Genomic DNA, 25,515 nt, shown 5'->3' with positions numbered 1-25,515 from the left:
CAGTCTTTTGTTACCACATAACACATTTCTGGGATGTTTTACATACATTAAATTCAAAATAAGCCCATATTTTTCATGAAATAATTAAATATTTGATATATTTTTTATGATCTGTTGTCAATTTAAAAAGGGTTTTGAGAGATTAGCAAATCATTGCAGAATGCTTTTATTTACAATTTGCACAGCCTCCTAACTTTTTTGGAATTTGGTTAGTAGTTCCTGAAAACCCCCTTTTGTTTGATCATCTCTTAATAAATCTAATTACACTATATCTACTTCCTTCTCTAATATATATCTAATATCAACCAACGATTTCTTTTCAGCAATGTAGCCAGGCTGCTAAGAGTCAGAGCTCTCTTGAACCAAGTATTACTTTAATAATAATGACTTAAAATGACTTAGGTTAATGACCTCCAGGATACAAAGTATTGAATAATCAGGCCCCACCATATGTTAAAGACCTCATAACGCCATATTATCCAAACAGAGTACAGGCTTACTTATGGTTCTTTGTGTTTGGCAGAGGCAGACTGTATGTATTGTGAAGAGTGGACCCAAAATGCAGACGTGAAGGAACTTGGACCAAAGCTTGAGTATTAACAAAAACCAAGCAGTTTAATAAGACTGGTAAAAAAGGTACAAACAAAGGGCAAGGCATACTGAAGTAAAACTAACATTAACCTAAACTGGGAGAACTAAACAAACAAACAAACAACAAGAAAAACCTAGACATGAAACATGGCGTGGACAACAGACGACCTGACCAGGAATGAACAGAAACACACAGACTAAATACACACAAGGGTGATTAGGGGAAGTGGAAACACATGGGGAAACAGCTGACACTAGTCTGACATAACAAAACAAAGGAAGCAAAGCTGACTACACTGACATAGGACACAGACCTTCAAAATAAAACAGAAAACATGAGACAATATAACCTTGACAACATAAGACACGGAGCATGAAACACATAAAGGGCAAAAGGAGACTAAAAGAAACTAAACAACCAAATAAACAATCTGGAGCACTCAGTCCAAACACAAGTGCATAGGAGTTCAAGAACATAGTTCAGGAAGGCGACCCAGATCTCGGTAGAACAGGAGTTCATGGCGAAGCTGTTCAGGTGGCTGACCAGGGGGTCGAGGGCACAACAGTCCGTAGTTGAAAAGTTCAGGGGGCCGACCCGGAGGCTGACAGCACAGGAGTTCATGACCGAAGAGTTCAGGCGGCCAGCCACAGGTCCAGCGATGGCGACGGAGCAGATCAGGGGGCCAGCCACGTGGAAAGTGGCGGTGGTGAAGCGGGCATGGCTGACCACACTTGGATGACTTGGCAGGCGGCTGGCGGCATGGACGAGACCTGTCAGGTGGCTCAGTCAAAGTCCAGACAGAAATGCTGTGGTGTGACCTTAAGAGAGCTATGTGTAAATGAATAGTCCGTCATAAAGAAGAGTGGGGTAAAATTCCAGTGCATTTATTTTACACCATATCACAACTGCTGACAAACACAGAATCCAGTATAAGGTGCTGAAAAGCCAAAATGTAATGGGGTTGTGTAGCAAGAAATGCTACACAATGTAGGAAGAAATGCCTTCTATTAACTATGAGCAAATGTTATGCAGTCAGTGAATTAAGTGATTGTAAAAAGAAACCGATCTTTCAAAATACACAAAGAACTATATCAGATTCAGTGCGTCTGTGTAGGTTCTCAGTCGTCCAGGTCATGGTAGGTCTGGCTAGGTCAGCTATATTCCACACATGTAAAGAAAGCTCTTGAAACATGTGGTTATCTCAACTTGGCCTTCATTAAATCATCAAAAATGCACAGAAGAGAAGGGCAGACGCCAACTAGGGACAAACAGAAAGACAGCTGGACAGCAATATTGTTTACCCTTGTGTAGCAGGTTTGTCAGAGAAACTTGGAAGAATTTTCTCCAAACTCCCAAACACAAGGTAAACAACATAGTGTATGCTGGGCAGTGCAGTGAGGCGTGTTCATACCTCAGTATTAGAGAAACCAAACTGCAAAAAAAACCCACAAACACATGGGCCCAAGACTCATCTCTAAGCCTGCACTTAAAGGACAATGGGCAGTCTTTTGAGGACGCAAATGTTGACATTTTGGACCGAGATGACAGATTGTTCGAGAGAAGAGTGAAGACACCCATCTACATCCCCTGTAAACGACCATCGTTGACCCCATTACCAGAACATAGTCTTGAGATCCCTTCCCAGGCTCTTAAACCCCCTTCCACACTCAGCCTTGACTCAGGTGACTTCAGTAGCTCACATGGGTTGAGCCAAGATCACACAGTGATTTCACCCATAACCCCGGGTGACAGTGAAGATTTCACCCTTTTTTCACACCTTGATGATGTGATTACTCACATGATCAATAACTGGTTAATGACCATATCCATGGCACACAACACTCACTAAGGTTTAAATAACCGGGACTCTCCACCTTTTGTTAGTAAAACAAATTAATCAATGAAAGATGAAACGTCTTCACAAACCTAAAGAACTGCAATTACCTTTTTAAGCTCTCCATATCAGGTTTTTCAATTTGTTTTTTGCTCCTTAGATGTTAAAGTAATAGTAAACTATCATCTGAACACTGGCCAATTTTCTCATTTTATTATGTTTTTGTTCTTGCATTGAGCTATAAACTGAATACACTGTGTACTTTATCCTTGATCCTGAACAGTAAGTGGCCCAGCTTTCTACTGACTCTTTTTTTTTTGTCCTTTTCTCTTTATTATATTTATCTCTATTTTTCCAGTCTTATGATGTTCTTTTATCCATGTGTACCAGTTTCTCTTATTCCACTGGGCTCAGTGTTTACCTTATGAATCATTGTTAGCCTCCTCTATAGGCTTACGCAATGCACATTCAATGCCTGTCGCCAAATTTAGCAGCAAACGGCGCATCATGACGTCAAAGCCCTCTGCAATAATCCCACCCAGCCATCAAACATTTCGCGCGAAAATGGCTGGAAGTGGTCACGAGAGTGTGATGACGTTATAACTGAAAATAGGCGGTCTTTTGAAACTGCCGCTTCCTATTTGGCAGCGTGAGGTGACGTGTTGTATTAAAAAGCCTTAACGCCACGCTTGATTGGACGCTGCGGTTAGAGGTACCTCCCGCCCCTCCCAGCAGCGGCAGCTCGTTCGGCTTTCCTGCGCCAGCGGCGGTGTGTCACCGAGGCTGGGCTGCTGCCGGAGAGATCCGGACTCAGAATATACCCAACCATTTAACGCAACCTGGCAAACGGGGCTAAGAGGCGGGTTTTGAACCTGAATACAGTTTAGGCTGGACCCTACGCTTCTTCTTGTCGCCTCCGCCCGTCCTCCTGATGTCGGATTTCAAGCTCGGGATCGTACGGCTCGGCCGTGTGGCCGGGAAGGTGAGCTGGATCCCAGGACTGCCATGTGCGGCCGGGGGAGGGCCCGCGGGGAAGAGAAAAGTCACCAGAAAAGATATAGTTAGCGATGCTCAATCAGCTCTAGCCAACAGAGTTGTTTATTATGAAGCAGTCGCAAATGCGGGAGTAGTTCGGCTTTACCGATTTAAAGGCGTTTGAGCGGATTAGAAAAGCCGGCCGTGCCGAGCCAGACTGGTTTCTCAAACTCCGCCGCTAACGCTAATTAGCATGTAGCGCGTTACGCTAGCCGCTGGCTAACATTTAACGACCAAACAGCGCCAGAAACGTAAACACGTGCTCAGTTTTTGTCACAGCCGCTGTCGGTGGACTGGAAACCCCTCGGCGGTCGTGTCATACCCAAACACTCGGCGGTGCAGTTAGCAGAGCCACGCTAGCCATGTTACTAGGATTACCCTCAAGTGTCGGCTAATGAGGAAGCCATTGCCATCAACTGATTCTTTTGTGCAGTGTGACAAAGCACCGGTAGGACGACACTGCCCAACATCTGTGCCTGTGTCGGCTTTGGCTTTAATCGTACTAATTAACGCTTGAAGCAGAAACTGTGGCGAGCGGTGGGTCAGAAAGCGCTCCCAGCTGCTAACGCTGAAGTCACGGGACACACTGGGAATAAACCGTATTTGAACCGTGAGCAGCCGGTTGCCCACCTGCTGAGTGGCAGGGCTCCGGTCACTCAGCTGTAAACATGATGTCACTCGTGGAAACGCCACACACATGCAATCATAGAAAGAAGAAAGTGTCACACAGGTTTCATCTGCTTCATGTTGTGTTGCTGGAGAAGAGCTCAGGTGTCTGTGAGACAACTGGGACTGCTTCAGAAACGTGTTGCTGCTGTGGTCAGTGTAAAAAGTTTGGAAGGTTGAAACTTGTCCTAGAAGTAGTGCCCCCGTTTATGACTCTGCTAGTGCTAATTCACAAACAATAAAGCTCCCCTGAGAGTGGGGATGCTGTTGTTGCAGTTGTAGGTTTAAACATGAAAATGAACCTGAATTTTCTTATTTCAGACAAAGTACACGCTGATCGATGAGCAGGACATACCACTGGTGGAGAACTATGCCTTTGAGGTAAGCGTGTTTGATTTTTCACTACTGCTCTGATATCCGGATACAGTTGAGAAAAAATATAGAGCAGTGTTTTTCTGTTTCCAGGCACGCATGGAAGTAGATGCAGATGGCAATGGAGCTAAGATCTTTGCTTATGCTTTTGACGTCGGCAAAGGACGCTGGGCAGGAAGGCCGCTGCACGAGCTGCTCTGGTAAGTCTGTTTAAACTGTGTCAAGGTGTTGTTTTTTTCTTCTGTGACTGCATATCATAGTCGTTTACACACTGCTTTAACAAGCGACAGGTCTCAGGTTTGCAAGCTTGTGGACTTGCATCTGGGATTTAAAAATAGACAACCTGCCAAATCAAACATGTGGAACTGCCTGCTGGAAATGGCTTCTTCTGTGGTTTATCCTCTGCTGGAAAATCTATGAGCATGCTTCTTGTGAAAGCGCCCTCCATTGTAAGGCTCATCTTAGTTTAATCAGTGTTAAAGTTGTCAGATAAGATAAGTGGGTGCTCATGAGAATTGCTTCAGCTTAACAAAAGTAGGGGAAGGGGCTAAAATGGCAAAACGAATTCTCTCGGCGCAGCGACACAGGTGTCACTTAAACCATCAACTGTTTAGCGAGCTAGCTTTTCAGTTTTATCACTAGTCGTGAGAAATAGAGGTTGTATAGTAAACTAGTGCATGCTCAAGCTCTGTAGTGGACTTGGCTTTCAATAACGCTTCATATTGGATAAGAAGTGTTCTGAGCTAGCATCAGCTCCTTACTGAGGAGTCCTTGGAATAAACACTCTTCTTATCCAAGGTCAGATTTTCGTCCTGCTGGTTGCAGACTGGCTAACTTTTAATGTCTTTACCCAGGGAGAAGCACAGAGGAGGCATCGCCCCTAGTTTTCAAGTTATCCACATCAACTCTGTGACGGTGGACAACCGACTAGACAACCTTCGACTGGTTCCAGTAGGCTGGAGCCCTAAACCAGAGGAGATTTCCAGCAAGCAGAGGTAAAACATTGCTTATAGGTACATGTGAAAATGCTAGAAAGGACACACTGCTGTTGAGGGGAAATGAGTCTTAAATCCTTTTGTGATTTATTCCAGGGTTATCCAAACAAGTAATGCATGCCGAACATTTCTCATGTTATCTGTACAGAGAGCAGTCCCTCTACTGGCTGGCTATCCAGCAGGTACCAGCCGACCCTGTGGAAGAGCAATATCTGGAGCTGAGTCGCACACGTTACTACAACGCAAATGGGGAGCTGGTGGAGGAAGAGGAGTGTTCTTGCACCTACTACGAGTGTCACTACCCTCCTTGTTCGCTCATTGAGAGGAGGGTATGTATTCCAACTCGTGTAGCAAAGCATTCCCATTCGAAAGCTCCGTGCTCTCAGAGCCAAAGATGATCTTCTTCCTTGTCTTTCCACAGCTGCGGGAGTTCAACATATGCGGCCGCTGCCAGGTGGCGCGCTACTGCGGGTCCCAGTGCCAGCAGAGGGACTGGCCGGCCCACAAGAAACAGTGTCGCGAGCGTAAGCGGGCGCTGGCCCTGGAGTCTGAGCCTGAGCGGTGATCCGTCTTCATCCTTGCTTGGAAGGGGAGGAGGAGGATGATCATCGGGGAGGGAATGGGGTTACACTTGGGAGGGGGAGCGGGGATTAAGTGCGGGGTGGGGGGGGCTTCCTGAGAAGAGACAATGTTGATTGGTTGAGTGATTGAAGGAGTTCAGGACTGAGAAGACGAGGGCACGGAGAGTAACGCAAAAAGACATCTGCCACTTCCCAGGACTGGTAATTCTCCATAGCTTGCTTTTCATGTGGATGACAGGGATGGGATTTTTTTTTTTTTTTTTTTTTTTTTTTTTTTTTTCCGGTTTGTTGGTTTTTGTTGTTTTTTGGGGGGGGGTCTTTGTTTTCTCTCGAGGGAGAACCTCGGGCACTACCTGCTGCTACGGTTTTGTATGTAAGGAGGAGAAAGTCATCTTGTTGATGAACTGAACAAGCTTCTCCGGACCACAGTCGGAATACAGACCGCCGTCATCCCATTGGGTGTCACTTCGTCTGTCCAAACAGGGGACTTGGGGGGCTGCAGCATCTGTCATTCAGCTGGTACAATGGGACATGGACCTTTTCACTGTATCGCTCCCTTTTCTGACCTCTCTCGTGCACACGGCTGCTGCGCTCACAGTCATTGACACTTTAGCTGCCATCGCCGCGGCCTCCCTGTCTGTATTCCCCACACAGCAAACCACGACACAGATTATCAGAGATTTCACAGAGTCCCACTACCAGTATTGTGTGTGTGTGTGTGTGTGTGTGTGTGTGTGAGCGCCTGTGCTGCCAACATGTACAAAAAAGGACTTTGAGGTGGTCACCATTGCTAATGAGTCGAGGTTAACGGACATCTTTGCTCTACTTAAAGGGGGCCATATTACTTAATTTAAAAATGTCCTATTTAATTATAAATTGGTGGTCTGACAGTAAGATCATTGTTCTGTAATAAAGTAGCTGCCAAATAAAGGCGTCACTTTTTTATTTTTTTATATATATAATTTTAATGGTTAAAGACTTCAGTTTGTGCTGGAAGTAGGTGGTGTGTGTGTGTGTGTGTGGGTTTTTTTTTTTTTTTTTTTTTTTTTTTTTAAGAATTTCCAGTTAACATTTAAAAAAAGAAAAGTGGTTTCTATGGAAGCTTGTTTCTGCAACTGTAAAAAAAAAAAAAAATTAAATAAATACATTTGGGGTGGAAACAAACAAAACTAAAACATTTTTAAATTTATTGCATTTATGTTGAAATTTTGACTTATGAACTCAGTCTTCTGAGAAAGTAACTGGCGTTTTTGTTTGTTTGTTTTTCTACTTTGGCAGAAACCAGCTTCAGTACGACCAGTGTTGTTGATGCTCTTACACACAATTTGTCCCAGTAAAAGTGAGCACTGATGGCGTAATATAAAAGCAATTTATTATTTGATGTTCAATAGCTTAACCTGTAAGAATGATCTTTACCAAAGTCTTCTCTGACCTTCCGTAGCTTACCACTCCTGTCAGCTGGTATAAATCCCTCTTGGGCTCAGTTTGCTGGGTTTTTTTGGGGGGGAGGGGGTTGTTTCTTCCGAACAGACACCTGCCTTTTCAAACTGTATTTTTACATCTCCAGGGTTACGCTGAATGTGTGCATTGATTGGCGAGGAGGAGCTAGTGCTCAGTTTCTCGCATGTGTGTTTGTAAGGTTTTTTTTTTGTTTTTGTTTTTTTTTTGTTTTTTTGAAGAAAATCTTATCTATGGAGCTATATTTATTTTAAAAAAATTGATTGTGAACCTTTCTTTTGTCCTGGTGATATTTGAAGGCATAAGTCATCGTTATAAAAAGTGCTCATTGTGGGACCTTTTTTTTTTTTGTTGTTGTTGTATATCTGTGAGGTGATGAGGTTAGATGGGCTGAAACATTTCATCGCTGTTACTTGATTTATTTTACTTTCCTGATTCTAGATGGATGATTGAATGATTGAGTTCTGGCTGTTGCCTTCCCAGTGTTTTTTTTTTTTTTTTGTAAATCCCATGAGAACACTGCACACAGTCATGTGACAAAAAAACAATCTTCCACGTGAGAGGTGTCTTGGAGTGTAAAACTTGAATCCCTCCCACGGCCCTCTTTTTGTGACTTTTATTTTGGAAAGTGGTTTGATGAACTGAACCATTTCCTGCTCTGGAGCTTTTTTTTTTTTTTTTTTTTATAGACATGGTGGTCCTTGTCGACTTTATCCACAAATCACCTGCCTTCCTTGTGTTACCTACAATGCACACCTGCTTAATGTGTCCTCTTGTTTCTTAGGTGAGAATTCCCAACACTTAATAAGCATGTGTATATGTGATTTATTTGCTTTCCTTGTGTGTGCGCGTGTGTGAATGTGAAAGTTTTTGAACACTGCACTAAAATTTGGCTCTCGTGTTGGCATACCTGTCATAGATGAGGTGAGGGGTGTGGTGTGGATTTGGACAGCGTGTACAGATTGTGTCTAAAATAAATTTTTATTATTATTATTTTTTTTTTTTTGGGTAAAAATATACGCATTAATCACCTAGAAATAAAGAGCTACAATATGTGAATGGAAGTACAACTGGGATAACCGACAGTTGCTTTTCCAATGTTAAATGATAATAAATAAAAATGAACCTCATTTGGTGGAGTTTGGTTTGATGTGCATACAGGGGCCACATACAGTGAGAGCAGGGAGCAGGTAGAGGTATGCACTGCAGAGATCGGTGATAAAAGCGAGACAAGGTGAATGAGAGGGAAGGTGGACAGGTTTAAATACCTGGGGTTGACATCCAACGCAATGGACAGGGCACAAGAAGGGAGTGCAGGCAGGGTGGAGTGGTTGGAGATGAGTGTCAGAGGGTTATTTGTGAAAGAGGTTTAGAGGAGCATAATGAGACCTGCTGTGATAACAAACAGGAGGCTGCGGTGCAGATGCTCAGTCTTTCTCTGGGAGTTAGGATTACAAATGAGTACGTTAGATGGACAGCTCAGCTCGAGTGGGTTTGGACATGGTTTTGGTGCAGAGGAGGGATAGTGTTTTAAGGCGGGGGGGAAAGAAGATCACAGTGGTGATGGAGGCAGATGATCCGCTGTGGTGACTCCTGAACGGAGCAGTTGATTCCTAAAGTGTCTTGATTATCTGAACTCTTGGTATCACAAAGAAATGCCTCCAAGTACTAGAATAATTCATTAATTGAGTGGAGGGGATTCATCTGTGTAACTTTGTCATGCTCCGATCAAAAATATCTACAGTCACCAGTTCGCACCCGAGTTATACTTACAAATGTGCTGTCTTTCTGCTGCCTCAAAACCATACATCATTGCAGGTGTGAGCATCATAGTCCACAGAAACTCCTGCCTGACCTCATCTGTCAACCTGTCCATCACCATCGCAAACGAAAATGAACTCAAAGTCAATACGTGATGTAATCCACCTCCCCATCTTAAACCTGTGTCAATCCTACTGCACTCCTCACCGCAGTCTCACCACCCTCACTCCAGACTTCCTCATACAGTACCACAGTTCCTCTCTTGGCACCAGCCATACTGCTGCTCATCACTTCTCTTCATGACTGAGCATAACAACTCTTTCACAACTCTTTTAGATATTACAGCGCTGCACATCAGCCTGCTTCTTGACCATCAACACTTCATTTCTTCAAGCATGGTGTTAAATAATCTGGTCTTAAAGGCAACTGCTCTCTCTCCACTCTTCATAGCTGCCCTCACTTCCTCTGCACTTTACGATTCTCTAACTTTCCTCACTCAGCATACCCGGGACATCTTTCCCTTTTCTGAATTCACTTACGATTGAGATGAATAGTCACACAAATAGGGTGGCATTGGCAGCATTTGACAAATCAGAAAGGGAGGAGGGAGGTCCACGGATCATATAACTTTTCTTCCGCGGAAAACCATCACTGTGAGTGCCACCTACTCCAGACATGTCATCAAAGGGTAATAAAAAAATCTCTAAAGAGCATAAAAATATACCAGCAAAATCCAACACTGCTGTAAATGCAAATTCATCAGCTTAAATACAGTTTATGATTTTGTCACTGAGTGAGCTCCCAGTGCTGTTGATTATTTATAAGGTGACAGCAGCACATTAGATCTCTGATACTTTAAACTGGATCCATTTAAACATTAAAGCGTGCTGTGGACATCGCTGCAGTTTGTCGCAGATCAAAGTGCGATGAATGTGATTGGTTGAACGGGTTTCCTTTGTGTGTTTCCAGGAGTGTAAAACAAACCAATCAGCCGGTTAGAATGAAGCAGAACAACATTTATAATATTTTTTATGTCATTACGAACATTCCCGCGACAAAGAAACATTACACGACATTTATAAAATAAAATAAAAAGTACAGAAGTAGTACAGAAGAGTCAGGGCTAACCTGCAGTTACTTGGACAAACCAAAATCAGGTACGGGAGAGTCCGCTCGCTACTACTTCTTTCTCCATCTTTACCTCAACTTCCAGCACTTGTTTTCTCAGCTCCATTCTCTTCCGCGTCAAAATTTCTCGCCCGAACAGGGACTTGAACCCTGGACCCTCAGATTAAAAGTCTGATGCTCTACCGACTGAGCTATCCGGGCTCTGACGTGTGTTCAGCTAAAATGTGGACTTTACCAGGATGTAGTGTATTTAGCTATTTTTTTCATGTCCGCTGTATATGTTTCCATTCAGTCCAAAAGACCTCCTGGGGTAAAATATTCTTTTCATTATTATTATTATTATTATTATTATTATTATTATTATTATTGTTTTAATTTAGACCAAACTCTTCACAAATATGCATGTCTTGTAAATAACCCACTAAAATTAATACTAAAGATACAAAAACCAGCTTATGTTCTGTCATGCATATGATGTCTTAAAAGATGCATATAAAATGTAGCTAGTTTGCAATAATGACTGACGTCATTAGTGCTGCCTGAGAGGGGCAGCCAATCAGGAGCAAGTTGCTTTAAATGGAAGGAAAGAGATTATTTTGAACTGTGAATCAGCAAAGCTAGTCCACTTTAAGTAAAAATAAATACACTTAAGAGTATCAAACCCAAAATTTGACCAAAAACATACCAGCTGTATTATTTTACCCCAACTGTCTGAGGCAGAGCTATTACTATTTTATCACTCTGTTTCAAGGCAACAGACCCGGGTCTTAAATAGAGCCACTGGATAAATCAAAGGGAAAGGAAGAAAATAAGTAATCAGATCAGTATTTATTTTCAGTTACATTTTACATTTTATTGTGAAAAATTTCTTTATTAGTTATATGAATGAAAATAGAGAAGCTGAGAAGATTAAAGGGGAAGTCGCTCTTTAATGGAGCTGCTGTCTTCCATCACGTTGCTTTGGCACTGACTGAACCTATTAAGCCTATTAGCTCACTTTTAATCTCAATATTTATGCTCTTATTGTGAAAGTATGATGAATAATAAATGAAACATTATATGCATCATCACAGTCACCACCTTGAGAGCTAATGTTTTCTTACAGTCTATGCTTCATGTATCTCCAGCAGTCCTTTGCCCTTTGTTTTCTCTCCTCTGTAACAAGCAACAGATGTTCGGATGCTCTGCTGTGGCCTCCCTGTAACTCTACCCTTGGTGTTGTTTCTTGGGTCTCAGCAGTTGGATTCTTTCCATCTGCCTGTTCTTTCTCTTCTAGGACAGAAACTGCTCTCAGGTCTTTAAATCTTTTAGGCCACTGTGGTGTCAGAGTTCAACAGACCGGTCACAGACATCAGCAGAGAGTCTGGGCACTTGCAGATTATTGAGATTTGATCTATCTGACATTTTTGTAGTGCTAACAAGAAGAATTTTTATTTCTGAGTATAGATTAGAGACCATTTTGGTGAAGTAGTTCAACAGTGAAGCCCAGTGGTACCCAACAAAGGAGATAAATACAATCCTGAATGAAAAGTTTGATAGTTCAAGTCTGCATTTGTGCTGAAAGCGCCACATGTGGTGGTTTAGGTGCCCTTTGTTATGTGTCTGCTAGGCAAAGAAGTTTGGGTAGCACTGGCTAAACCATCTTTTTTAAACGTCGAGATAACATCCGAAACACCCAGAGGTCAGGTTCTGCACATGCGCACAACAAAGAGGAGAAAACCTTATTCTTATGGAAATGAGGAAAGTGTATTTCCATAAGAATACATTTTTTGCTTTGTGTGTGTGTGTTCCTTGTCTACTGCACGACTTAATGCTGGTATTGTCTGTTGCTCTAAATTGTGGACCTTTACCACTGCAGAAGATAAATCTCCCCATCATGTGTAAGTACAGCACTTAAATTTCTTCAGTCTGGGGGAAAATCTTAAATGGACCCTCTCTAATATATAAGTACTCCTTTCAGAATGAGTGTTTGTTGTCTCTCATATTATATATATTTTTTTTCTTACTGTTGAACTTCACAACACCAGGCAAGGATTTTTTTTTTAAATGTTTTAATCTTCTGGGAGCTTGCATGATTTGTAGCCTCAGTTTCCTGTTCTTAGTTGACAGGAGTGGCAGTCTGCTTCTAGGTTCGGTATGTTATGTATTCAGAGATGTTCTTCTGCATACGTTGGTTTTAACAAGTGGTTATTTAAGTTACCATTGCCTTCTTATCAGCAGCTCAAAGAGTGGCTGTTTTTCCTCAGCCAGGCATTTTCTCACACAGAACCAATACATATTTCCTCTTTCCCCAGAGATGGCTGTGTGGGACAAACCCAGTAGATGAACAGTTTATGAAATCCTGAGACCAGCCAGTCTGGCACCAACAACCACACCACAATCAAAATCTGTTAAACTACCTTTCCTGACAATGCCCACCATGTGGTTGGCTGATTAGATATTTGCGTTAGTGAGTTAGTATATATTTCATTCATGTATGTATTTTCTTGTGTTTTTCTTTCTTGCAACCTCTAAAATGCTACCTTGAGTTAGCAAGGGTGCAGTACCACTCTCCCTCCATTAGATGACGCCACAGTTTTGGACAGACTGCTCTATTTTTCCTTCTTCGGTGTTTGTTGTTCTCAAACACGGAACTTTCATAATAGTACATCTACAGCAAGCTGTGGACTAAGAAGTTAGGGAATGAGTTAAAGTGGTTATTTCTTATATATAAAAAAAAGTTACCTCCAGCTTCAACATGGTTAATCTGGGGCTCACCAAAGTGGACGACGCGTTGGTGGCCAAACATCCGGTGGGTTTTGTGTTTGTTTTTATGCGTTTTTATTACCTGTGCACTCTGGAGGACACTGTCCCTCTGCACACTTGGAATAAACCAGCAGCTGCTCACATTGATACAACAGAAATGTGTAACACAGGTGAGAGCTGTTTTTATTTGTTGTCTCTCAGGGTTTGGAGAGCTACGCCGCCTGTCAGTCTCATGCTTTCATGAAGGGGTCTGGGACCTTTGTGCTGGGTAATACTTTTATTTATTATTTATTAAAAGTCACACACTTAAAATAAGAAATATTTCAGTCCATGTTACAATCTTTGACTTTCTCCTATTTGTACATTCTTAATGCTTTCATGCTTTCATCCAAATTCTTGTTGGCTGTGTTGCTCTAACTTTGACCCAGTCAGTGCTGCTGTTTTTATGTGTAATTCTGAACCTCAGTTGTTATAATTTTTTTTCTGCATTGTGTTGACATTTTTAATGAAAATCAAGACACTGAAGTAAGGTCAAAGTGAATGTAGGCAAACAATACAGATGTCAGGATTTGCAGACAGAATGTACCACAAGAGGGAGCTGTATCACCCACAATGATCACACTGATCTCAGCACAGGGAGAAAATGATTGTATTATTAAAGTTAAAATAACTATTGTTGTTATTATATCTATTTATGTTTTTGATGTTGCTTTTTAGCATCCTGGACTGTTTTTGTTTTTATGCCAGCAGTTCATACTGTGAATGATTTAATGAAGAAATGATAACAGAAATGTACTGAAGGATACCCAAACATAGCTCTGACAATATACTCACCGATCACTTTGTAATGTACATTGATTTAACTGTTTCTTAATGCAAATATCTAATCAGCCAATCACATGGCAGCAACTCAGTGCATTTAGGCATGTAGACATGGTCAGGACGACCTGCTGGAGTTCAAACTGAGCATCAGTGTGGGGAAGAAAGGTGAAGCTGCTGTCCTAGTAAAAAAAATTGTAACAACCATCTCTATGATTGATAGAGGATAGTGTGAAAAAGACAAAATATCCCGTGATCAGCACTTTTCTGGTTGAAAATACCTTGTTGATGTCAGAGGTTGGAGGAGAATGGCCAGCCTGCTTTGAGTTGATAGGAAGTCTAGAGTAACTCACTGCTTCAGTAACTGACCATGTCCGTTCCTCTGTGACCACAGTGTAACCATCTTCTAATGGCTGTCACAAAGGTCAGGTCATCTTGAACTGGTTTCAAACACAAGGACATAGGACAAAGAAATAAGCCATTTTTGAAGGCCTTGTACTAATAAAGTGTCCAGTGAGAGGATTTATGCCTTTTTTGTCCAAGGGAAACTAGTACACCTACCACCCTCCAAACAAAAGCTTGACTGTTTGGCATTTTCAGTTTTATTCAGAGCCAACAAGAGACAAGAAAGTGAAAGAAAGTGTGGGAATGACAGTGAATGTCCAGTCAGCTGGGAATCAAATCCAGTGCCCACTGCTGATGGCATTTACCCGTCTGTGTCCTACCCACTCAGCTGTCAGGTCATCTGTCATTTTAGGTTTAACCTAGAAATTAGTTTAATTGAAAAAAACAAAACAAAAAAACCAACCAGCAGCAATAAGAAAATCTGCACAGTTACAAGTGTAAATGTTTCTCCCTGGTTTTAGATGTGTGACAGTGAGTTGTGTTGTTGGTGCAGGTGTTGCAGGTTTTTTTGCTATTCAGAAGGCCCTACAGAGGAAGCTTCCTTATCCCCTTCAGTGGAACCTGCTCATTTCAATAGGTGAGGAGTAAAATATTTGGATTGTGCTATTAAAAATACATAAAGAAATGTATTTAGCTCTCAAATGTAGATCTTACATCAGTGCTGCCACTGAAACCACTGTCTCTCCCCTGTGTGCTCTCAGTGGCATCATCAGTGGGCAGTTACGCAGTGACTCGCTGGGAAACGCAGAAATGCTCAGACCTCTGGTTGCTCCTAGAAACAGGCAAAGTCCCAGACAGGTCACCACCTCCAGGTGAGCACAGTGCAGAACTGTATGAAATGTGAATTTAATGTTGTGTTAACTGTTGTCTTGGATATAAGATTGAAGAGTCAACCTATTGAGGTATATAGATTTATGATCAGAAAAGTTATCGGCGCGTATCATTTCATCACTTATGATTCACCAAATGAAGACCGTATGCTTCATCTCTACCTTTCTCTTTACTGTCTTTCAGTACCCCAACAAGAGGAACCAACAGCACCACAGAAGACAAAATATGGTGACGTGATGGAATGAAGAAGTTTCAAACAAATTTTATTATCTACAATATAAAGATTATAAATATGCAAAGAGAAAGAGCTCAGTGGTGCTCTGCACATTTTGCATGGCCCACATGATTGTGTATTATATTTATTCTGGTTGTGGAGCTCTTAAATTTCATAACAGTATCAATGTGTGGATTAAAAAACAAACAAACCCTGGGTTTTCCTGACTCGGAGGTCAGGAATTAGTTGTGGGTTTTTAGTAGGAATTAGATGTAATGCTTGTAATCCGGTGTTGTTGTTATTAACAGGGTTCGTACGGGTGCTTGAAACCTTGAAAATGCTTGAATTTTAATGTTGTCTTCTCAAGGTTTGAAAAGTGCTTGAATTTCAGATGTGGTGCTTAAAAGTGCTTGAAAGTGTAACTGTATTTCATTCACCACACATAACTATCTGATTGAATAGTTTTCTTATCAGATAGAGAAATAAAATGAGTCGCAAAATGTAAAAGCAAAATTTCGCCGTCTGGGCTGCCTCGTGTCTGTTTCAACGTGTGACCCCGCCCCTCCGTCGGACAGTCGGGGATGAGTGCGCTAACTTACCTGTAGGTTGCTGTTTTAATGAGTGTTTGATGGAACAAATGGCGGAGTTTGCGCTCTCCGGTCGCATGATGAGTCCTAGTAAATAATATTCCAGTGCGTGTACGTTACACACGCTATTTTTATTTTTTTTTTAAAATTACGATTATTATTTTGCCAGCTGTCAAACTCGCTGGAGAAATGATTGAAATGCACTGAGTGTGATGCAGTATGGCAGCGCTATTATGGAATATGCTGTGAACTTGGCTAACATTACTTAGCAGTAATATGAGTTCATTTACTCAAGTGAAAGCTTTAAACATTAGCCCGATACATAACTAGCCAACTTAAGGCTTTCTGATTAATCCTCTGGGGTCGACGGACCCAGAGTCTCCATTTCAACTTGGGTCGAACGTGCGGACTTCAAACTATGTACCAGGTTTTAAATTGTGTTGATAGGCCACGTAAAGCCGATGTTTGTTTGTTTCTCTCTCTCTTCTGAATAGAACTGGCGTTTACTCCGGGAAGAAACGGTAAAAACAGCCTTTTCCTAGGAGAGCGCTAGCAAACACGCTTTGATTGTGAGTGAAAAAAGAAAAAGAAAAAACACTCCTTCCCTATTGGTGGAAAAATGTACCGTGTGGACCAATCAAAAAATCACATGGCAACATGTGGTATCTGGTTGTTTGGGAAGAGGGGGAAGTTTTAGGAGTGAGCGAAAGAGAGACAGAGAGTTTTGATACGTGAGAGATTTGTGACGTTTACGGTGTTTGGAGTCTCAAGTTAGTGTGTTGTCTTGTGTAGTTAGTGTGCGGTGTAGTCGTTGTTTTGTTTTGTGTGTCAGTTCTACTAGTGAACATCACAGTTGCTGCCTTAAAGCCACCAAAGGCAGATTGTAGTGTAAACACTGAGTGACACACCTGCTGTCAGACCTGCAGGTTTATCCCTGTGCTGTTCTCATCTGTGTTATAGTGGACACAAACAATTTTTTGGAGTTGCATAAATAATTTAAGTGCCTTCTTCTTTGATGCAGAACACCTGATTGTTCTGTAAATAGTTTGAAATGGTTATATTGTGGTGGACCAGTAGAGGGCTCCACTCACACCCAGTGTATAGGAAGTGTGTTCCTGTGTATTGTGGCGCGATATGCGCAGTTGATGTTGGAGACGAATAAAGAAGGAGTGAGAACTGAGAGCTCTGTGTCGTTGATGCTTACCTCCACATTGGTGACCCCTGACTCGAGCATGCAACGAGCCGCAGATAACGCAGACTCCGCTATGGATGCATCAGCGGCCGCCGGACCTCCGCCTCCTGTTGCAGCTACGTTCGCTGTGGCGCTGAAACTGCCGGACTTTTGGCTCCATGACCCCCCGTCATGGTTTGTACTAGAGATGGACCGATCCGATATTACGTATCGGTATCGGTCCGATACTGACCTAAATTACTGGATCGGATATCGGAGAGAAATAAAAAATGTAATCCGATCCATTAAATATCAGAAAAGCACCTCACAAAACTTGCAACACAGCGCAACTCGGCTCATAACCGTAGCATGTCGGAGCAGTATGCGTCACGTGATAGAGCGGCTGTGTGTATTTGTAGCCTCACTACCAAACCAGCGTTTCATCTCTGAAGTGATCCCAGAGAGAAGTAAAGCAAGTGTCTAAGTTTATCTCTGAATGTTTGTAAAGCATTCCCACGCTAAGCTTAACAACCGATATATGGAGCGACTGGCTCTTCTCTCTTCCTCCCTCTCCTGCTGCTACTTCAATCATGAAACTGATCAATGATCAGCTGATCGGCTTTTCTGTTGTGAGTCTGTCTCTCTTCTTTGTTTTTGGCCCACTTTGCACCAGAAAGACGAAACCAGCGGCTGAACAACAGCAGCACGTTTAAGCTTGATAAGCTGTTGTTAGAATTTATTTAATATTACTTTCTACACCAGGATCCTTTTCTACGCAGCTGACGGCTAGTAACTGTGCAGGGGCGGATCTAGTAAAGTTTAGCCAGGGGGGGGCGATAGGGCATGAACAGGGAAAAGGGGGGCACAAAGACATACTTTTCTTTCTTATTCTCATTTAAAATGTCTAGCTTTTAATAAATAATTATCTGAATCTTACACCCAAAATTTTAATCTGATGTAAAATGAATAAAAGTCCATTACTGTATATATTAACTATTAAGTCTAATATACCCTAGTAAGCTATACTACATTTTTCTTTGGGAAGGTACCATCTGTGCAGTCTGCAATTCTGTAGAAGAAAGATGTTGAATCTATTTAATTATTCTTGAAAAATAATTGATTTCTATGCATTTTTCCCCCCACACTGCATCAAATTAAAGTTGATTACGTCGATTAAGCATCATGAGGTGGAGGATGGGTGGTGGTTCCCTATTTTTTTTTTGCTGGGAGTTTGCAACCCTATTAGTTAGGTTGCTTAATATTTCTGCTAAGTACTATTTAAAATACCAGAATAGGGAGGATGGAGTAGGTTTAAGTTTATTAGATTGATCAGTATTGCTATTACTATGAAATATTTTGTTGTACTTTTTACATACAGGTATAACAGAATAGCTTTAGTGTTGTTGTTTATTTAAACTTGAGTATGAACTTATACAAAATGCAGCAAGATATAAAAAAACAGTTTTGTTGATTAAAAAACACTATATCGGATTCATATCGGTATCGGCAGATATCAAAATTTATGATATCGGTATCGGACATAAAAAGTGGTATCGTGCCATCTCTAGTTTGTACACGTGGAGGCTCAGTTCGCCCTTTGCAGCATCTCGGCTGACGACACGAAGTATCACCATGTAGTGGCCTCGCTCGACCCGCTGGCCACCCGTCGCGCGATGGCGCTCCTCCGGGACCCACCCGCCCAAGGGAAATACGCCGCCCTCAAAGAGCTGCTTCTTCGGCGCTATGCCCTCTCCGACGCTGGACGAGCTGAAAAGCTCCTCAACCTGTCAGGCTTGAGTGGCGGTACCGCGCTTGAGCTCATGGAGAACATGCTATCGTTGCTTGGGCCGGATGACGGTGGTTTCCTCTTCGCCCACCTCTGTGTCCTCGCAAACTCCCCGCTTCTGCCTGCGAAGGATTATCGCTCTCTGGCTGAAGAAGCGGATCGCATTCTCCTGGCTAGCCGCACTTTCGACGTTCACGCCCTGGCTACGGACTCGCCGGCGGCACCTTCCACCATCAGCGTTTTGGCGACAGAGCGCGTCGCTGCCTGCCGCCTTGCGCTTTCACGGCCCAGGGAAACGGACCCGCCAGCGCGCCGTAGCAGCCGCGACCGCTGACAATACAGAAAGGCTGCTCTTCATAGAGGACTCGCACTCCGGGAGACGTTTTCTCGTGGACTCCGGCTCCCAGAAGAGCCTCCTTCCCCCTACCGCTGCCGACGGACTAGCAGCGAACTGTGGGCCGCAGCTCATTGCGGCTAATGGCTCTCCCATCAAAACGTTTGGGGAAAGGTTGGTGACTGTTTGTTTTCATGGCCGGGATTTCCAGTGGAACTTTGTTGTTGCCGCTAGCTCTGTACCTATTTTAGGTGCTGATTTCCTGTGTGCTCATGGACTACTTGTCGATGTCGCTAACAGACGTTTAATCGATGCTCTCTCGTTTTCTTCGCTACCCTGTTTTACTCGGGCAGCCGAGCCCCTGATTCGGGATAATGTAGTGACCTCCGGGGATGCTTTTCAGCATTTGCTTTTAGAGTTTCCATCGCTGTCTGTCCCTAATTTCTCTAGCACGGTAACGAAGCATGGGGTTGAGCATTATAGTCCCACGGTCGGGCCCCCGGTGTTTGCGCGCTGCCTCGACCCCGCGAAACTGTCCGTCGCTCGGGAAGAGTTTGCAACCATGGAGCGCCTTGGCATTGTACAGCGTTCGAACAGTGCATGGGCCTCTCCGCTTCACATGGTGCCCAAATCGGACGGTTGGTGGCGGCCATGCGGAGATTTCCGCCGTTTAAATAATGCCACGGAGAATGAACGTTACCCCATCCCCCACATTCAGGATTTTTCTGCCAATCTCGCCGGAACGTCGATTTTTTTCTAAAATTGACTTGGTGCGGGGGTATCACCAGGTTCCCGTGCGCGCCGAAGACGTTCCTAAAACCGCTGTCATTACCCCCTTCGGCTTGTTCGAGTTTTTGCGCATGCCGTTTGGCCTGAAAGGTGTCGCCCAGACCTTTCAGGGTGGTTCCCCTTTCGTGGCGTCGTCGTGTTTTTGACTTGGTGCATGCCCTCTCTAATCCCGGCGTCCAGGCCTCGGTCAAACTGGTCAGCGCCAGGTTTGTTTGGCCGGGCCTTCGCAAGACGGTGAAAGAATGGGCGGCAGTTTGTATCCCATGCCAACGCTCGAAAATCCACCGGCACACACAGGCACCCCTCGAACCTTTCCGTGTCCCGGGTAGGCGTTTCGATCACGTACATGTGGACCTGGTTGGTCCCTTGCCGCAGTCACAGGGTTTCACGCACCTTTTGACTGTGGTGGACCGCACAACCAGGTGGCCGGAGGCGGTACCCCTGGCGTCCATGACAGCGGTGACGGTGGCCAGGGCATTTTTGTCAACATGGGTTTCACGTTTCGGGCCCCCTGCTGACATTACCCCCAGTTTGTTTCTGAGCTTTGGTCTGCTATGGCTGACGGCCTGGGAGTCAAGGTCCACCGCACCACAGCATACCACCCGCAAGCTAATAGGATGTGCGAACGGTTTCACCGGTCACTTAAGGCTGCGCTCCGGGCTTCCTTAACAAGTGGCGAATGGGTCGACCGTCTTCCGTGGGTTTTTCTGGGATTGCGTAGCGCGGTTAAAGAAGACCTCGGGGTTTCCCCGGCTGAACTGGTCCTCGGCCAGCCTCTCCGGGTCCCCGGGGAATTCTTACCTGAGAGCCCTCCCCCATGTTTCGATACCTCTTTGTTGCCTTTTCGCCCCCCAAGAGACTCATTTCCTGTTCCTGGTCCTGTGCACCACTTCCTGCCTGACACTTTTGTTCCGAGTTCGTTGGACTCTGCTCGTTTCGCTTTCGTCAGGCACGATGCCCATAGGACTCCGCTGCATCCACCATATGACGGGCCATACAGGGTTCTTAAACCAGGCAACAAACATTTCATTTTGGACTTTGGCAGGAGATTGTCTCTGTTGACAGACTTAAGCCTGCACATGTTATGCAGGAGGATCAGGTGGTCCCGGCCCAGGCCCCTCGCCGCGGCCGCCTACCTGCCACCGGGCTGACGGATTCCGTTTTTCCCCCCAGGAGCAACCCAAAATCAACGGAGTCCGAGTCGTCTGCAGCTTTTTCTGACCGCCAGTGCCAGCCTCGCTCCCGGGCTGGGTTGCCCTCTGTCAGTTCCCCACCCCCCCAGTTCAGCCGTTTGCTTAAGCCCCGGGTCCTGGACTAGTTCTGCTGGGTGTTCGGGGGGGGGGGGGGGGCATGTGTGGTGGACCACTAGAGGGCTCCACTCGCACCCAGTGTATAGGAAGTGTGTTCCTGTGTATTGTGGCGCGATATGCGCAGTTGATGTTGGAGACGAATAAAGAAGGAGTGAGAACTGAGAGCTCTGTGTCGTTGATGCTTACCTCCACAATATAAAAACCGCCTGAGCCTTGGCTGCATTTTTAAGTAAATAGTACCATATAACTTTGTTGTTTGCTAAACTTGTGCATATTTTTTAAAAATGTACAATTTTTATTTGCATTTCAAGTTATGAAAATGATTCATTAAACATGCTTGTGGTTTTTACAGTCAGAAATATCACTTTCTACTCATGTTTTAAGCACAATATTTACATATTTACAGTATGTCAAAATGAGTAAATAACAGATTGGCAAGATAAACAGTTTTTAAAGGTGAAATATAGAGGCCAAATCAAAAGTAGTCAGAAACGGCCAGTTATACCCTGGACCCCAGAGGGTTAAAGGCTAAAAGCAAAGTTGCCACCAAGTACTGTTTATATTTGTGTGTATTGCTGCAGCTTTTTTGAATATTAATTTGGTGCCTTTGGGTGAAATAATGGTAATATGAGTGATCCATATGGTCACAAAGAATAGCCACTTGTTTCTGTGCTACCAAAGTTTCATTCAAAATGTGTTTATGGTCGGCACCTACACATTAAACTACTTAAACATTATAAATGTCTTCAAGCTCACACTGAGGCCTGTGGGGCACTATCAGCCACTGAGACAGTACACACATTTATATGTGTATTTGTATATGAATATTTCATACTTTAAGGCTGCCTGTTTATTTAAGTGAGATGAACAAAATACATTAGAATTGTACATAATAATATGACAGATGATAAATTAAATAGATTTTAAGTAGATGCTTGTGCATTCTTAAAGTCTTATATGTTGAATTGAACTATGTGATCTGTTCAAAGCCTCCCAGTCAGTGCTGTTCTCCATGCCTGTCTGACTGTACATGATGGTATTAGCACAAACACTTTGAACGTGACGTTTAGGACTTCAGCAATAATACAGACAGCAATGTAGTTAGCAATAAAACAGTTTTATTGGGAATTAACTTAAAAAACAAACAAACATCTGTCTCCTATTTTCTGTCACACAGGAAAGAAGCATCAATATCTGATGAGAAGACTTATTTATTTCTTTTTGGGCTTTTTTTTTTCAACAGGAGAAGAATATCCCTAACAAGTTGATTTGTTCACATCTTAATTTTTAAGTGAAATGTGCATTTTGAGTTTATACACTATGTACATAAGGCGACCGTCCTTTTGCAGTATTTTTGTGTGGTGTGTTTCTCTGTCTTAACAAAAGGGGATCAAAGGTGTTCAAGTTCACCTAGGATGATTTGTTTTAATTTTCACATGGTCTTACAGAGGTGATGCGAATTGAAACATGCACTTTTTTTTGGGGGGGGGGGGTGCTGGAAAAAAGCTTGAAAAGGGACCTTGAAAGTACTTAACAAGTACTTGAATTTCACCCAGAAAAAGGTGTATGAACCCTGTATTAATATTTGGATGTGTTGGGTTGTCGTGCAACAGAATTAACAGTGCACTTCCAAAACCAGCTTCTACTTGTTACTGTAAAGCTAATGATGTAGAGCTGCTTATTGGACTCTCTAGTGGGCCAAACCAGTAAATGACAAGCAAGTTACTAACCTTTTATTTAAACATGTGCCTGAACTACACAGAGTAAATCATGTGGGGACAGTTATTCCTTTTAAATCCTTGCTTTCTCAGAGTAGCAGCATATTAATCCTGACAACATTTAGCTTTCAGCCCCTGGACGTCTAATGGTTCAGGTGTGCTGTAATAGAGTCTTTAGGTTACCTTTTTTTGTCTGCATTATGACAGACTGAGAAGAATTCACTGTTTTTCCTTTGGAAGTTTTTGCTTTAACTCTATTCTGCTAATAACCTTGTAATATTTTCTTCAATAATATGTAAAAATTACAAAGTATTCTGTTTTTCAGTATTTAAACTATACGGCCACTATTTAAAATATACAGTACCAGAACCAAACATTTATTTCATACATTGCATTCATTCCACACGTCCACGCATCAGATTGAGGAAGAAAGGAGACTTAAGTGACTTTAAATGTGGCGTGGTTGTTGGTGCCAGAAGCGTCTGAGTGTTTTAGAAACTGCTGGGATTTTCCCACTCAGCCATCTCTAAGGTTCACAGAGAATGGTCTGAAAATGAGAAAATGGCTTATTGATACCAGAGGTCAGAGGAAAATGACCAGGCTTCTTTAAGCTATTGTAGATGGACAACAGCAGCAGAAGACTGCTGTTGGCTATTAGGCTACTTTCATGCAAAAAGAAGACTTGCATTGTCATGCCAGATGCAAAACAAAATCTAATGTAAATATGAATAGACTCGAGCTATTTATATAACAACCAACTAAATACTGCAAATCCTGCATTACTGAGACTGCATTATTTTAAGATTACAAGGATACCTCGAAAATGGGGACCATAAATATTCACAAAGATAGTATTCTATCAATATGGGATTTAGTGGACGCAAACATGAGCAGTCTGTTTTCTCCAGACTTATTTGCACAATAAGGCATTAGTAGTGTAAATTCTGAACCATGCAGTGCAACCCATTGAAACAATAGAGTCTTTCAAGCATACTTTTAATACCTTAAGTGAATGAAAAATCCAAAGTTCAAGCCTTCGAAATATAGAGAATTATTCTGAGAGCTGGAAACACAAACTCAAACCAGAGATGTGGAAAGCACGTTTGAGAGAGACAGCGGATATGGGAGATTCTCATAGTAAATGAAAATCTGAATAATGAACCATTTTGGCCTCGTTATAATATTCCTTTTATTTTTCCTGCTGCTCAGCTTGAGTCAACCCCCACTCTTTTAATTCCTCTCGCTCTCTTCCTCCCACAATATTTCAGATTTGATTTAACACCTCCAGCATTTGAAGGTTTTGAAGTCTCTTTGTGTCTTTCCAAAAAAATAATAATCATGCATCATGTACTGAATAAGCTCTCAAATCCTTTGTCACATGCACACCGATACTGCTGAAGGGGAAGACTTTGAGAATCAGAGCAAACAGGAGATAATGAGAGGAGAGAGAGTGTTACATGAGAGGACTGACTGGCCAGTGAAGCAAAGGATCAGTACATGACCACAAAACCCCCCCCAAAACCTTAAACAGCATTATGGACTGGCCTTTCGGGGCACCCTCAGCAAAACCTGGCATGATTAACAATGCCCAGTGTTTGTTGGTTCGAGTCTGTCTGTGTGTCTGGCACGTGCATGACAACATGAGAGGGAGAGATGGGGGAGAGCAGGAGTAAGCGCTCAGTTGTCTGACCCTGTGAGCGATTACGCTGAGCTGTAGCTGGACAGTGCATCCGTCTCTCCTATTTCTTTCACTCTCTTTCAATGGTTACATAAAAATTGAGCCAGGGATGCAAAAAAATCCTAAAAACGATCTTGGGCCCACAGTGGAAAAATCAAAACCTCTTTAATTTTTTGGCTCTTCTTTGTGGCCTGCAGTGGCGATCAATCCACAGAAATCGATGTGTTAAGAAGAAGAACTGGTGTGTGATTGACGTGCACTGGAGGGGCAGGGGGTGGTATTGATTATGTGTCCTGACTGTGCATTTGGTACACGAGGCAAGGAAAGCGTGCAATTTAAAATCTGGACCAACAGGAAAAATAACTGTAAAGTAAGCATTAGGTGGTAATTACAAGACATTCTTTAGGACACGGCATGTTTCAGGTAAATCACCGGTTCACCCTGTGTTGATGACAATGGTAAGGAAAGTTCAAGCCTGGGCAGGTCCGAGATAAACATACATCTGTGCACACAGTTTTTCCATGTTACTCACTGCTAAAGTGGGAGGAAAAGTGTCAGAAAAGATGTGTTTCGACTCTGTGTAAACATTGGATATAAAGACTGAGTCAACTCGCTGAAAGAAAACCTTGTCATAATGCATGTTACATAATATTTAAGCTGATGTATGATGAAGGAAGTCGTAAAGATGCATAGCACACCCTGTAAC

General features: G+C 42.9%; 2 protein-coding genes and 1 non-coding gene across 3 annotated transcripts; 2 read left to right on the top strand and 1 right to left on the bottom strand.

Moving 5' to 3' along the window:
* Positions 1-3,111: 3,111 nt before the first annotated feature.
* Positions 3,112-6,126, top strand: zmynd19 (zinc finger, MYND-type containing 19). The gene is made up of 6 exons (XM_086302564.1): positions 3,112-3,408; positions 4,449-4,508; positions 4,593-4,699; positions 5,354-5,494; positions 5,643-5,823; positions 5,916-6,126. Exons 1-6 carry the CDS (start codon positions 3,358-3,360, stop codon positions 6,057-6,059), a joined length of 684 nt encoding a protein of 227 aa, XP_086158690.1. The 5' UTR covers positions 3,112-3,357; the 3' UTR covers positions 6,060-6,126.
* Positions 6,127-10,550: 4,424 nt separating this feature from the next.
* Positions 10,551-10,623, bottom strand: trnak-uuu (transfer RNA lysine (anticodon UUU)). Its single transcript has one exon. It is a non-coding gene; the product is annotated as a tRNA-Lys (tRNA).
* A 2,262-nt stretch (positions 10,624-12,885) lies between these two features.
* tmem141 (transmembrane protein 141) lies at positions 12,886-17,569 on the top strand. The gene is made up of 5 exons (XM_086300811.1): positions 12,886-13,213; positions 13,369-13,435; positions 14,885-14,968; positions 15,093-15,203; positions 15,406-17,569. The coding sequence occupies exons 1-5, from the start codon at positions 13,160-13,162 to the stop codon at positions 15,465-15,467; spliced, it is 378 nt and encodes a 125-aa protein (XP_086156937.1). The 5' UTR covers positions 12,886-13,159; the 3' UTR covers positions 15,468-17,569.
* The last annotated feature ends 7,946 nt before the right edge of the window (positions 17,570-25,515 follow it).

This window comes from Aulonocara sp. 'chitande type north' Nkhata Bay, linkage group LG7 (assembly GCF_057382095.1).
Source record: "Aulonocara sp. 'chitande type north' Nkhata Bay isolate Kocher_YH1m ecotype deep benthic linkage group LG7, A_spYH_male_GT1.1, whole genome shotgun sequence".
Taxonomy (NCBI): domain Eukaryota; kingdom Metazoa; phylum Chordata; class Actinopteri; order Cichliformes; family Cichlidae; genus Aulonocara; species Aulonocara sp. 'chitande type north' Nkhata Bay.
Note: the sequence above shows the minus strand (reverse complement) of the source record. Positions and strands in the feature narration are given on the sequence as shown.